Below are 13,551 nucleotides of genomic sequence, written 5' to 3'. Positions count from 1 at the left end.
AATCATATCATCTGCACTATATCCACCTTTGGTTCTTATGCCAAAGTATTTCCTTTTTATCTTATTACACTTGAGCACACGCCCTATCACAAAACAATCCCTTCGTTGATGGCTCTCTCCAGTTGTATTTATACTTTATAACAGTGTGATGCCTGTGTACAGTTTTGCTATGGGACTGTACATACAACAGTGCTCCAACTTAAGATTCATAATAGCATTATTTGAAACTAGCTCATACTTTCTGCTATGTAAGGTATTTTCCTGTCCCCAGAGAGCTTACAATCTAACCCCCTTGTTTACAAAGCCGCACAGCAAAGTCAACACAGCCCGGTCGGCATTGCCGCACCAGCAGCAGCAGCTAAAGTGGCTTTGTAAACAGGGGGTAAGTTTGTACCTGAGGAGGATCAAGTGACTTGCCCAAGATCATAAGGAGCACAAAAATTTGAACTGGGCCCCCCTGGTTATCAGTGCTTTTAATCTAATCTAATATGGACACTTCTATTCCACTCTACCAATTGACTCAAGGCAGATCACAGAGTAAAAGAGAATAGATCCAGGGACAACTAGTTATTTTCTAATCTCTTTAGACATTTAAACTCGTCTATATGCCTGCTAGGTACTTTGTAAAGAGATACCTCCTAAAAGAACAGCAACAATTAATATCTCGTATAGTATGTAGAGCCTTCTTCCACAAATCAGGACCATTACCTATCAAAGATAGAACCCAGAACGTTCACGAGCACATCTTGAACACATTTGTTACACCGGAGGCACTGGCTCATCATCAATAGCACAAAAGATGACAGCAACCCTAAGATAAGTGAATAAGCAATTAATGTGGTGAATAGAAAGCAATATTGGAAAGAGGCAGGGAGGGCTATAGTGAAATGATGTTTTGTACACAATATTACTAAGTGTGGTCCAAGCCGGTGTAATATGTGATCACTGAGCACTACACACTTTTAAGAAATAATTAAATAATGAAGAAATTTCTAAGAGCAAAGCATAAGCAAAAAAAAAAAAAAAAAGAATAAAGTCGATACTCAAAAGTTTCATAGAAGAGGCAATACATTATTAAATTTTAACTGACAAACCCTTGACCATTCTTCTAACTTTTGGAGATCCCTTCTCATCATTTCTACTACCTACAGGGTATCTACTCTATTGGCTATCTTCGTGTCATCAGCAAAAAGGCAAACCTTTCCTTCCAACCCTTCAGCAATATCTCTCACAAATATATTAAACAAAATGGACCCCAGCACCGACCCCTAAGGAACACCACTGCTCACCATCCTTTCCTCCAAGCGGATTCCATTTACCACCACCCTCTGCCACCTGTCAGTCAACCAGTTTTCTATCCAGTTCACCACTTTCGGTCCTAAGTTCAGCCCTTTCAGCTTATTCATGAGTCTTCTGTGGGGGACCGTATCAAAGGCTTTGCTTAAATCCAAGTAGATTACATCTAGCGCACAGCCTTCACCCATTTCTTTTGTCACTCAGTCAAAGACGTCAATGAGATTCGTTTGGCAGGATTTTCCTTTGGTAAAGCTATGTTGCCTCGGGTCCTGTAACCCATTGGCTTCTAGAAAGTTAACCATCCTTTCTTTTAGCAGCGACTCCATTATTTTTCATACCACCGACATGAGACTTACCAGTCTGTAGTTTCCCACTTCTTCCCTGTCTACACCTTTGTGAAGAGGGACCACATCCGCTCATCTCCAATCTCACGGAACCTCTCCCGTCTCTAAAGATCTATTAAATAAATCTTTAAGAGGTCCTGCCAGGACCTTCCTGAGCTCCTTCAGTATCCTGGGATGTATCCCATCCGGCCCTATAGCTTTGTCCACTTTCAGATTCTCAAGCTGTTTAAAAATTCTTTCTTCTGTAAACAGCGCAGTATCCATTCCATTTCCAGATATTCCTTTGGCAGCCAACCGCGGTCCTTCACCAGGATTTTCCTCCGTGAACACCGAAGAAAAGTAATTGTTTAGCACATTCACTTTATCCTCCTCACTCTTAAACTGTAAATCTTGAATAGCAGCTTCACGGAAACCTGACTCCTTTAAGTTCCTCCCCCCCTGCAGTCTCTGAAACAATGTCAGAGACACAGACAGCAAGTTAACGAATTAGTGAATGGATACAGACTTTAACAGCACGAGAGAAAAGCAGGGATACACACAAAGACATTCCTCTAGCAGTTCTCTATAAAGAAAATAGTTGGATTCTTTTCTCAACTCCCAGACGAGCCCCCACATATGTAAACATTTATAGGTGAATAAATCTTCTGGGCAAAGCTACCCAATGAGTAATTCCCAGGTTCCATTTACAGGAGTCTGGCTAAACCAACTTCCTAACTCTGTCCAGGGGTTATACTATAAAGGAACCTGGCTGTTCTGGGCCTACCCCCAGAACTTTTCTTCTGTTAGAGAGAACTGGAATAAAACAAAGTCACTGCTGAAATATATTAATTTATTATATAGGTAAGAAAATATAAATAATACACCCTACACTATGGCTTAGCTGTACAAATGTAGCTCCCTTATGCTGATAAGCAAACTATAGAATGTATTGTCTAACTAAAACACTGATATCACTGGTTACTAGGTTATTACACAATCCTGATTAGCAATACTGACTAGGTCATGAAGTAATACAGTTAGCAGCACATCTTCCTGATCACAGTTCTGACTAACCCGCCTTTGCTGAGGCAAGAACCTACTAGCTAATCCCCAACTATTAGGAAATAAACCTCTGTAATCCTCACCTAGCTGACCCTGGGTGGTCGCTCAGATGAAGTGGACACCGGTTTCCTTTTAGACTCCAGCTGTCTTCCACAGCGAGTCCCCGTCTTAGGAAACAGCACAGGCTCCTTGCAGCATGCAGGATTACAGTCCCTCTGGCCAGTACAGCTGAACCAACAGGTACTTTCTTCAGATGGTCAGGTCACAAGGTTGTGGACCACTTCAGGTCTCGCTGGTCTGCTTGCCAGCTACCCTTCTTCCAGTAGAACCAGACAAATTCTCCCTTCTTCCTTTCTTCCTTCTCTCTCGTCTGTCCTTTTTCCCTCTCCTCTTTCTGGTGCCCGCTCTCTGGCCCCTGATTCCCAGGTGGCCAGACCGCAACCAATCAGGATCTTGTCCAGCTCCTTCCCTGAGCAAGAAAAACCTTTTTGATCTTCCAGTTGTTACATTGTGGTATGCATTCCTGTCTCTCATCAGACTCGCTGGCACCATGGCCTTACCCCCTGTAGCTCATCAGGGAGGTGCAAGGGTCAGGTAGCCCACTGCATATCCTTGAGTTTTTTTCCAGACCTGCCAGTTATTTACCACAAGCAGAGCTCTGCCACAAACAGAAAGTTGAATCTGCTTGGTCACTGAAGTGCAGGGTCTTAGTTCACAGACTCCATCTTGACATAGTTGTATACAAAGGCAGAGACCAGCAGAGTGAGGCTCACAGGGAAATAGCCCTACACTCTCCACATAACCAGTCTCATTATCTTTCAGTCTCGCAATTCCATTCCTATCTTTTCTTTCTCCAATATATCTGAAAAAGGTCTTGTCACCTCTTTACATCTTTAGCCATTTTTTCTTCTGCTCGTGCTTTGGCTAGCCGTATTTCCCTCTTCGCTTCTTTCAGTTTAATCCAATAATCTTTCCATGATCCTCTTGTTGTGTTCTTTTGTATTTCTTGAACAAAGCCTCTTTTGCTCTTATTTTTTCAGCTACTTGGTTAAAGAACCATATAGGCTTCCTGTTTCTCTTGTTTTTGTTTACTTTCCTCATGTAAAGATCAGTCGCCATATTTATAGCAGCCTTCAGCTTTGACCTCTGATGTTCCTCTTCTCCTATGCCTTCCCACTCCAACAGCTCCTTTTTCAGATATTCCCCCATTTTATCAAAATCAGTACGTCTGAAATCCAATACTTAGTTTTGTGCGTCCACACTCTGCCTTCGCCCTTATATCAAACCATATTGTGTGATGATCACCATTACATAGGTGGGCACCCATCCAGATATTAGAAACACTTTCTCCATTTGTGAGCACTAGATCCAGTACTGACCCTTCCCTTGTGGGTTCCATCACCATTTATCTGAGCAAGGCACTTTGACAGGCGTCCACAATCTCCCTACTTCTTTCCGATTCCGCAGACGGGACGCTCCAGTCCACATCAGACAAGTTGAAATGTAACTTCCACCAAATATTAGCTTTGCTGCCACATTCTGAATTACCTGAATTCGACCCACATATATTTGGTAAACCTAATAGAGCAATATTGCAATAGTCAATTTGACTTAAAACCATAGACTAAAATTCTTCTAAATTGAGCAGGATCTAATAGTGGCTTAATGCGATGAAGTAATTTCAATTTGCCTTCTTCACAATTTCATTTATTTACTTTTCCATTCCCAGAGTAGAATCCAGAAACATCCCTAAAATTTTAATGTGTGCCTGTAAGAGATTTGGGCTGTAGCTAATTAATTTTTGCTTGTGGAACATCTACCTGCAACCCATAAAATATTTGTTTTACTGGGATTAATTTTCAGACCATTTAGAAGCATTCATTGAGAAATCTTTTCAAACACTTGCAACATCACCTCTGTTGTCACCTGAAAGCTTTTTACTATGGGGAGTAGCGAAATGTCGTCAGCATAAGTATATTACATCAAAAGCCTAAGCACATGCTGCAATTCACTCAAAGAATAAAGAAATCGGAGGACCATGTGGTACTCAACATTCCATTTTCCATGACTCTGAAGTGCCTTATTCCACATCACTTGTAAATTTCTGTGTTTTAAGAATCCAGAAAACCACAGTAATACTGTATTAGAAATCATAGCCGATCATCCCAATATAATTTCATGAATAACCAGATCAAATGCAGCCGACAAAATCCAGATGCATGGCCCATAGTTGGAACACCCTTGTCCAGGTTCATTCTCAAGGCTGTCATCAATGCCAGCAAAACTACAGTTGGGTTGAAATCCTGACAGTCTAGAATCTAATATTTGGTACTAAGAAGGGTACTCTTGCAGTTGCAAACCTACCATAGCCTCCACCATCTTGGTCAAAAATGGACTATTAGCCACCGGTCTATAATAAGAACAGAGGCCAGGGACCACTTTAGAAACTTTTAGTAAAGAAAAAATGTGTTCCTACCTGTTAATTTTCTTTCCATTAGTCCCGACAGATCAATCCAGAAACTTGTGGGTTATGTCCCTCTACCAGCATGTGGAGATGGAGAGAACATCTGAGGTCTGCTATATATGGTCCTGTGCAGCAGTTCTTACCTCAGTACTGTCAATACCAGAGCAGTGGAGAACAGTAAAGCCAAGCATTCTCCTACCCCTAACCTAACCCAAAACCTATGCCGAGAAAATGGCAGAATCCAGACTGAAACCTAGGATGCAGAACAAAAGGAGCCACAGCCACCAAGTGACAGAGGAGCGAGGGAAACCCCACAGCAAGCCAAAGAACAGGCAGAAGAGAGGTCTCTGGATTTCTGTTGGGACCAATGGAAAGAAAATTAACAGGTAAGAACTAATTTTTCCTTCTATAGCATCCAACAGATCAATCCAGAGACTTGTGGGACATTAACAAAGCAGTCCTCAAGTTGAGTGGGACACAGCGACCCCAGCCGACAAGACCGAAGTCATGAAAGTGGCATCCCTAGCACTGCAACATACAGCCTGTAATGCTTCAAAAAGGTATGGACTGAGGACCATGTAGCTGAGCAGCAACTTTCCTCAAAAGATACTGCCCGAGACTCGGCGAAGGAAGTGGACTGTGCCCTCATGGAATGCGCCCTCTAATGAAGTGGAAGCGGCTTCTCCGCTAAGATACATGCCAAAGCTATTGCTTCCATCAACCACCAGGAAACTATGTCCTCATAAGCCTGTTCTCCTTTTGTTTCGTCCTGCAAATAGCACGAACAAATGGTCCAAATGGCAAAATCATTGGTAACCTCCAAATAGCGCAGAAGAATATGTACACATCCAAACATCGCAGGGCCCGGAAATCCTCCAGATAATCCTCCATACGGAAAGCCGGGAGAAACAACAGCTGATTCAGGTAAAACTAGGATGCTATCTTCAACAGAAAGGACAGAATCGTCCAAATACACACACTCCTGCTTCTATAAAGTGGAGGAAGGGATCCTGGCACATGAGCGCCTGCACTCCGACACACACAACAAGCTAAGGAAATTGGCCACCACAAAGACAGACTTCAGAGTGAGATCTATTCAAGAGAGTAGATCTAGAAGCTCAAATGGTAGCCTCTGCAAGGCCCACAAAACAAGGTTAAGACTCCAGAAAGGAACAATTACCTGATGAGGCCGGCACAAGTGGTTCACCCCCTGAAGAAAAACTAACAATGTCCAGGTGGGCTGCCAATGAGATGTTCCACACATGGTTCCTAAAGCAGGCTAACGCCCCAATCTGAACCTTCAATGAACTCAGGGATAGTCCAGACTGGCCTAAAAGAAACTCAAAATGGTAGCCACTGAGGCCAACTCAGCACAGAGGCTTGCCTCCGAGCACCAGGACACAAAGGTCCACCAGACACGTGCATAAGCCGTAGACATGGACCGCTTCCGCGCCTGCAACATGGTAGTAATCATCCTATCAGGGTAACCCTTCTTCCTCAGGTGTGCCCTTTCAAGAGCCAAGCCATAAGACCAAAGTGGGAAGGGATCCTCCATGAGAATGGGATCCTGCAGTAGTAGATCCCTCACAGAAGACAGATGAAGAAGTCTGTCGATCTGTAGTCTGATCAGGTCCGCATATCACAGGCGTCTGGATCAATCAGGTGGCACCAGAATCACCCGTCCCAGGTGTCTTGTGATGATGCCCCAGGGGCTGCAACCGGTGCCTACGACAAAAGGGGAGCCTACACCCCCCCCCCCCCAGGCCTCTTCAATAGAAAGGCCCTATGCATCAACAGCACCAACTCGAGTGAGAACGGCATGCCCGCTGCCAGATCTTCAAAGCAGTTAGGCTCCACTAGGAAGTGCAATGACAGCACCCCCACCCCCGCCGGAAAGCTCCACTGCCGGCATCTCAGCCACACCACATAGTGTGTTATGAAAGATGGCGCTTGCAGGCGTGTACGTCAAGGGAAGGCCAGCTAAGCCTGCCAACACAGGCTCCGAAGCCGCTAGACACTTCACGGACTCTGGATGCACGGCGGACTCAAGCGGTGCTGTGCCCAGAGGGTCCGAACAGGGACACGAAGTACAGAAACCCACAACGGGAATAGCATTTCGCCATTTCTGCTAGCAATGCCATTCCCTGGAGCTATTCATCCCCAGCAGCCTTCTGCAGAGTCTCACCCCTTCACACCTCTGGCAGTCAATGGAACTGGTTCTAGCAACCTCCAAAGCAGAAACCCTACACTCGGTCTTTTTTTGGCTCAACAGCAAAGTTTTTCTTAATGTTTTAGAGGCAGGGGAGTGAGCTGGAGCTAACCGGAGGAAAAAAATACATGGGCAGGCAGAGAAGGTGTGACAGGGAAAGAAGGGGGGTACCTGGCACTACCAGGTGTATACCAAAGTCTCAGGACCGGGACACCTCAACCCCAGAAGCCCTTCACTTTAACAGTCAACTGTATTATAAAATATTTTCCTAGTGTTTCTACTTCAAGGCAATAATGCTAGTGGCAAAACTTCTCATTATGCCTAGAAAAAAAATGAAATATCAAAGCTGGCTGCACTCTTCAATTCCCTCCTCCCACTCTCATGTCACATAAAACTCCTATTAAAATGTCATCTGAAGGATTTTTACAGAAAACTAGCAACATTTACAACCCAACATTTCAGAGATCTGAAAACAAGGCTACTAGCATAGCAGCTTCTGAAAAATAAGAGGATGAAAGATGTTTGGCATATACTATATAAACTAAGATGTAACAAATAATGGTCAAATTCAAACAAAGTGTGACTTTATATTCTGTCAAACAAAATTAGGAATCCTTACAATGCAGTGTCACTAACAGCATTAAGTGGTTTGGTTTGTGTACACTGCCCGATACATGGTGTCTATCTTCTTGGGCAAGACAGGGCACGACAGAGGGGACTCCCAGTTCTTCACCTGAACATCGTTCAGAATCCGGTGAAGGGGGACAGTCACAGCCTCTCTAGGAGGAGATTCATCGTCCTCTGTCTCCAAACAAATGGGAATAGCAGCTGCCATTTCCCGCACAACAGAGGAGCCATGTCCTCGAGAAGGGCCTCGAGGTGTTGGTTCCATCTTCCACCAACGTCAAGGGAGTACCAAATGAAACCAAAATGAGCTGAACAAAATGAATCACAAACCAAACATCTGAACAAGAAATGCTGTTAAAAACAAAAAAAACAACAACATTCAGGCATTATTTTAGGACCTAGACAGATACAAATCAAGGTAAGGTATACACAAAAAGTAGCACATATGAGTTATCTTGTTGGGCAGACTGGATGGACCGTGCAGGTCTTTTTCTGCCGTCATCTACTATGTTACTATGTAGTGCAAGCTACTGCAGAATCAGAGGTTTTTGTTGCTTAAGTCTCACAGACTAAAGGTCAACCTAGCAGCTGTATTTATTACTGTATGAACGAAGCTTTCTAAGCAGTGCATATTCCCGAACACAAATACAGCCCTGGGATTACACAGAAGAGCATGCCATATAATTTTGCACATTCTCTCCTACAATCCTAAAGGGCACATAATGATGAAGAGAAAACCCCAAACATTTACCACACACAAACAATGAAATAAAATCATCTATGTTTAAGCAGGAGAAAAATAAATATTACCCAAGCAGAACCCTACTAGCAAAAAGACCACATCCAATAAATTTTGCAGTCATGTGGATGACAGGCTGGCACTGGTGTTTTCTCAGCTTCAGTAACAACTGATTTTTGTTTGCAATTTTTTTGACGGCAAGCACCTGGATTTATGTTTCTGTTATTCAAGGCAATTTTGAGGGGGAAAAAATCCTTTTGTTAATTTTAACAAATCTAATTTTATCAGGATCAGCAGTTTTCAGTCTATGGATTGTACCCCAAAATGTGGTCACCAAAGGACATTGTCTATGGAAGCAATTATGTTCTAAAATAAGCATGCCAAATGCTATTTTATTAAATAGTGTTCTCCAGCATAGAGTATTATGTGTTAGAACTATTTAAGACTTAAGATCCTTATTCACTTTAATGCTTGCTATAACTATCCAATGGGACTAATCCATTACTAGGAGGCTCTTTTACTAAACTAAGTTAGGCATCTAGAGTGGACCCACGTTAACCTCTAACACGTTTAAAAACCTCTAGTGTGGCAAAAATCCATGCTAGCAGCTTAATGTGGAGTGGAGGAGTGGCCTAGTGGTTAGGGTGGTGGACTTTGGTCCTGGGGAACTGAGGAACTGAGTTCGATTCCCTCTTCAGGCAGCTCCTTGTGACTCTGGGCAAGTCACTTAACCCTCCATTGCCCCATGTAAGCCGCATTGAGCTTGCAATGAGTGGGAAAGCGCGGGGTACAAATGTAACAAAAATAAATAAATAATGTGCCGAGTGACCGTGAAAGGGATGGAGCAGAGGCATGGCCATCGGCCAAGACAGTATCGTGAACTGGGTATCATGCAGCTACACCATCTGGACTCCCGATACTCTCTCTCATGTCCAGTCATCCTCTGATGCTGTCCTCTGTGCCCCCCTTCCTCGATATGCGGTATCTCTCTGCCCTGTGTGGTAAATACTGAGCAGAAATTGGGCACGCCCCTGCATTTACTGCAAATGTTTTGCACTTACACATGTTAATTTTTGCCTTTAAAGTTCAGTAAGTGAAAACTGCACTTTAGTAAAAGACCCCTAAGTTTTCAAGACACTCATCCACGCATGGAAAAAAAAATCACAGACCTGCTGAACTTAAAAATCTAAGGTCAAACTTCAAGATGTGAAAACCATTTTGGTAACTACACATTGACAATGGGGTTTTTTTCTTATTATTTATTTTTTTATTTCTTAACCTACTCTACTACATACTTCTGCAACACACACAGCATGGAAAACTGTATTTAAGATTTTTTTTTTTGTTTGTTTTCCATTATATGCAAAAAAGCCAGCACTGGATCATACTTCTCACTCAATGCGATTCCACATTTGGTATTGTGAAAAAGCATAGTGGAAAGCTTGAGCTTTTTTAGTCTTGTCTCATCTAACCCTGCTTCAACTTTTCATACACTGCCTTTTGAGGAAAGTGAGGTTACCTAAGATCAACTATGGTTTTTATTTCCTGGTGGCAAAATGCCAGCCTTGTCCTTACACTAGTAACTACTTTCCTCAGAAATTGACACACACATATGGACACATTAATTTCAGCCCAAAAATATTTTGTATAACAAAAATTAGTGTGTAATTTAGTGAGTTGTGAAAGTTCCCAGTCCGACATACAGAGCCCCAAGTCACAGTTCAGAACCATGCATTCTGAGCATTCCAAATAAGACATAAAAAGGGAAAAACCCTTTCAGTACATCTAGCCCACAGATAAGAACTAGATAGGCCACCCTTTGTACTTGCCTACTCTCCCCCTCGTCCCACTTCAAGAAGCAGGTAAAAACCTGGCTCTTTTCTTTTAATGACTATGCCAACTGTCACTCTCACCGCATCAGGACTAATTTGCTTCACACCCTCTCAGACCAGTTCACATACCTAATTCAACTATACATACAATCTTCCTTCACTCCAGCCACATACTTAATTACAATACCTTTGTCTTACCCATCTTGTCTGTCTATATGTCCCAACTGCACGTGTCTCCCCTATTAAGATGTTTCATTTGTATTCTGCTGGCATTACGAGTATTATATTTCTGTAATAAGTATAGTAATTTGCCTACTTTCTCTCATTGTTCTGTGTATTATGCTTACATTTGGTCATTTTATTAAAGTTATACTGTTACTATAATGTAAACAATCAGTGTACAGCTACACCTGCTAAACACTACCTCAGCATAGTTAAATTAGTAACAATGTTCATATCAAAATATTTCTATAAAGCCTTATTACTTAACTAGCTTTTTCTTATACTAAACAAGATGAACTAGCTAAGAGAAATATATGACAAACGTTTTAATCCAAGAACTTGAGTTGAGGTGGAGAAAAATAAAGATTCCAGAAAATAAAATCTTCACAATACAGGTAACAACCTTGATAAATCAACAGCAATTTCTAGTTATAAAATAAAAAAAGGGTTTTTTTAAAGACACCTAGGTACAGGTATAATTTGGAAAGAATGGTGCTCTGTATTTCTACAAGGAAATGACAGCCTCAGAAAATTTACAATATTTAAAATTATGCAGCTGCTTAAAGAAACAAGATTTATACTTGCAGCAACTTACTTTTTCAAATTATTCTAGGAGGAAATATTTCACTTCATAGTAAGCTAAATACACAAAGAGGTTTTCTCCCAATTTATATCCATTGGGAAAATGGTTAGTAGAAGGTGCCACTTGACTACTACTAGTGCTTATTTCTATAGTGCAGCTAGAGGAAGTTACACAGTATAAATAATTAGTAGTAGCAGTAATCCTCTGTATCCTTCAATAAAGCAGTACTGATGAGCATGTCTGATTTAATTCCCTATCATCCTCATGCTGTGCCTATTCTTAACCTTTTTAATGTTTGCTTTCCCATTTACCAGCCACTGATCCTGTACCTCCAACTGTGAGCACCACTGACCTGTCAATTTAAAGGTCTACCACAGGTATTTACAAACCAGGACAGTAACACATGGTATTCATAGGAGCTCGTGATTTTGGAAATATAATCTGCCATATTAATTGCAATTTGTGAACTAGGCTTCTGATAGACTTCTGCAGTCAATTACAAGTATCAAATTACAAACTACTAAAAACGGAATATTTTTTTTATAACTGCTTCCAAAATCAGCTTAACTAATTAAAGGGTTCGTTTTATAGTAACAGTCTTTAAGAGAAAGCAGTCATCCTTGAAAATAAAATTAAAAAAAAAAAGTTGCATAAAAATAACATACTTCGTGCTGCAAAGCGTAACCTTTTAACACTTACTGCTCAGGACAAACCCCCACCGTTAAGTTATAATCATCTACAGTCATACTAATTACTGTAATCATGATACATTCAGTAGGTCTCCCTCTCTGTACTAGCAACAGCCAAAGACCCTCCCTGGCCAATCGGCCGTACTCTCGCACCCCCCCCCCCCCCCCCCCCCCCCCGGGCTGACTCGCGGCGCAGCTCCGCCTCAAAACAACCCGAGCGCGCGCGCCTCCGTAGCCCCCTCCCCACAGAGGGGCTCTCTCTATCGCGAGCTTGCGCTTCTACTACACAGCGGCCGACGGGGCCCAGTTCTACACAGTCGCGCGCGGGGGGGTGGGGGTGAGGAATCATGGCGGAGGGTTCTAAGTCTCGCGGCCAGCCAAGGTCATATCGCACATATCGGGCGCTGTGGCCGCCGCGCTGCCATACTGCGGTCGCAGGTCGTAATCTTCAACCCTTCTTCGTCCGCGACTGAGCTGCAAATTAGGCGACCCCCTCCCACCCCACCCCTCCCAAATCCATCCCTTAGCAGCGGGCTAACCATGAAACGGCGGCGGCAGCAACTCGGCGCGTCTCACGGCCACCAGCTCTCTCCTCAGGTGACTCCTCCGCAGGGAAAACTTTCATCAGCGCCTGTCGGGAGAGGCTCTTCCTCCTCCCAGCCGCGCGCACACACCCGCCCCGCGATAGGAGGAGATATTGCGGCCTAATCCTCCTCCTCCTGACCTCCTCCCACCCCCCCTCCCCTTGAGCGAGAATAACGGCGGCGATAGGCAATGACAGTTCTGACCTGGTAAAGCAAAGTGGCGGCTAAAGAGCTGTACGAGCAGCGCCCAGACGCCGGCGGCATAGACTCTGAGGAGGGGCGGCAGTATCGCAGACCATAGCGACATGGCTTCCTCGGGGCTGTCGGGAGAATAGAGAGAGAATGTCTCCTCTGACTCCGCCGGGTGACAGACGGCGCTGCAGAGCGCGCCCAGACACCCCCGGCGGAAACGCGCGCTGTTGCTCCACAGTTCCGGCCCGGGGCACTGGCTGCCGCCTGGGTTCCCTTTCGTACTCTCTCTCCCCTATCGGGTCCTGCCTGCAGGCCGGAGGTTGCGAGCTGTGTCAGAAAGATCAAGCGTTCTCGGCCCTTTAGCTGAGAGAGAACGTGTGTTGGTAACTTTCCAATTCCTGGGGCTATGTACCATCTCATGAAACCCATCAGAAATGGAAGTGGTTTCAGGATAGTGGAGCAATTCCCCCCCTAGTACTTATGAGAAGAGTGTTTCTGGTGATATCCTAGTGGGTGAGCGTCTGGATCCAGTAATCACCAGAGTCAGAGGGTATGGTTCAATATTAGGACATGTTGTGAGAGGATTAATTCAAAAGTGTACGTGCCTAAAGTTCAGCAAAAGTTATATAGTCAAAACTCAAGGTGGAGGTGTAACACAAGGAGTCGTTAACAGGATAGGAGCATCTGGGGGAAGAAAAGCAGTGGGCAGAACCGAAAAGACTCCCTTAT

General features: G+C 43.6%; 2 protein-coding genes across 12 annotated transcripts in view; both read right to left on the bottom strand.

The window, feature by feature from the left end:
* The window catches only part of ZBED1 (zinc finger BED-type containing 1), a 43,041-nt gene extending 30,129 nt beyond the window's left edge, over window positions 1-12,912 (bottom strand). For 7 of the 11 annotated variants that reach the window (XM_030202092.1, XM_030202093.1, XM_030202099.1 and 4 more), the window contains exon 1: window positions 12,586-12,691. The gene's annotated coding sequence lies outside the window, so the exon portion shown is untranslated. Of the gene's footprint in view, window positions 1-11,709; window positions 11,731-12,585; window positions 12,692-12,834 lie in introns of those variants that run through there. The other 4 variants (XM_030202095.1, XM_030202102.1, XM_030202098.1 and 1 more) reach the window with 4 other exon arrangements.
* The window catches only part of DHRSX (dehydrogenase/reductase X-linked), a 319,241-nt gene extending 305,930 nt beyond the window's left edge, over window positions 1-13,311 (bottom strand). Inside the window, exon 1 of the mRNA XM_030202103.1 lies at window positions 12,835-13,311. Within this exon, the coding sequence (XP_030057963.1) occupies window positions 12,835-12,937 (103 nt within the window). The 5' untranslated portion in view covers window positions 12,938-13,311. The remainder of the gene's footprint in view (window positions 1-12,834) is intronic.
* Between the last annotated feature and the right edge of the window lie 240 nt (window positions 13,312-13,551).

The sequence above is a fragment of the Microcaecilia unicolor genome, chromosome 4, assembly GCF_901765095.1.
Source record: "Microcaecilia unicolor chromosome 4, aMicUni1.1, whole genome shotgun sequence".
NCBI lineage: Eukaryota > Metazoa > Chordata > Amphibia > Gymnophiona > Siphonopidae > Microcaecilia > Microcaecilia unicolor.
Note: the sequence above shows the minus strand (reverse complement) of the source record. Positions and strands in the feature narration are given on the sequence as shown.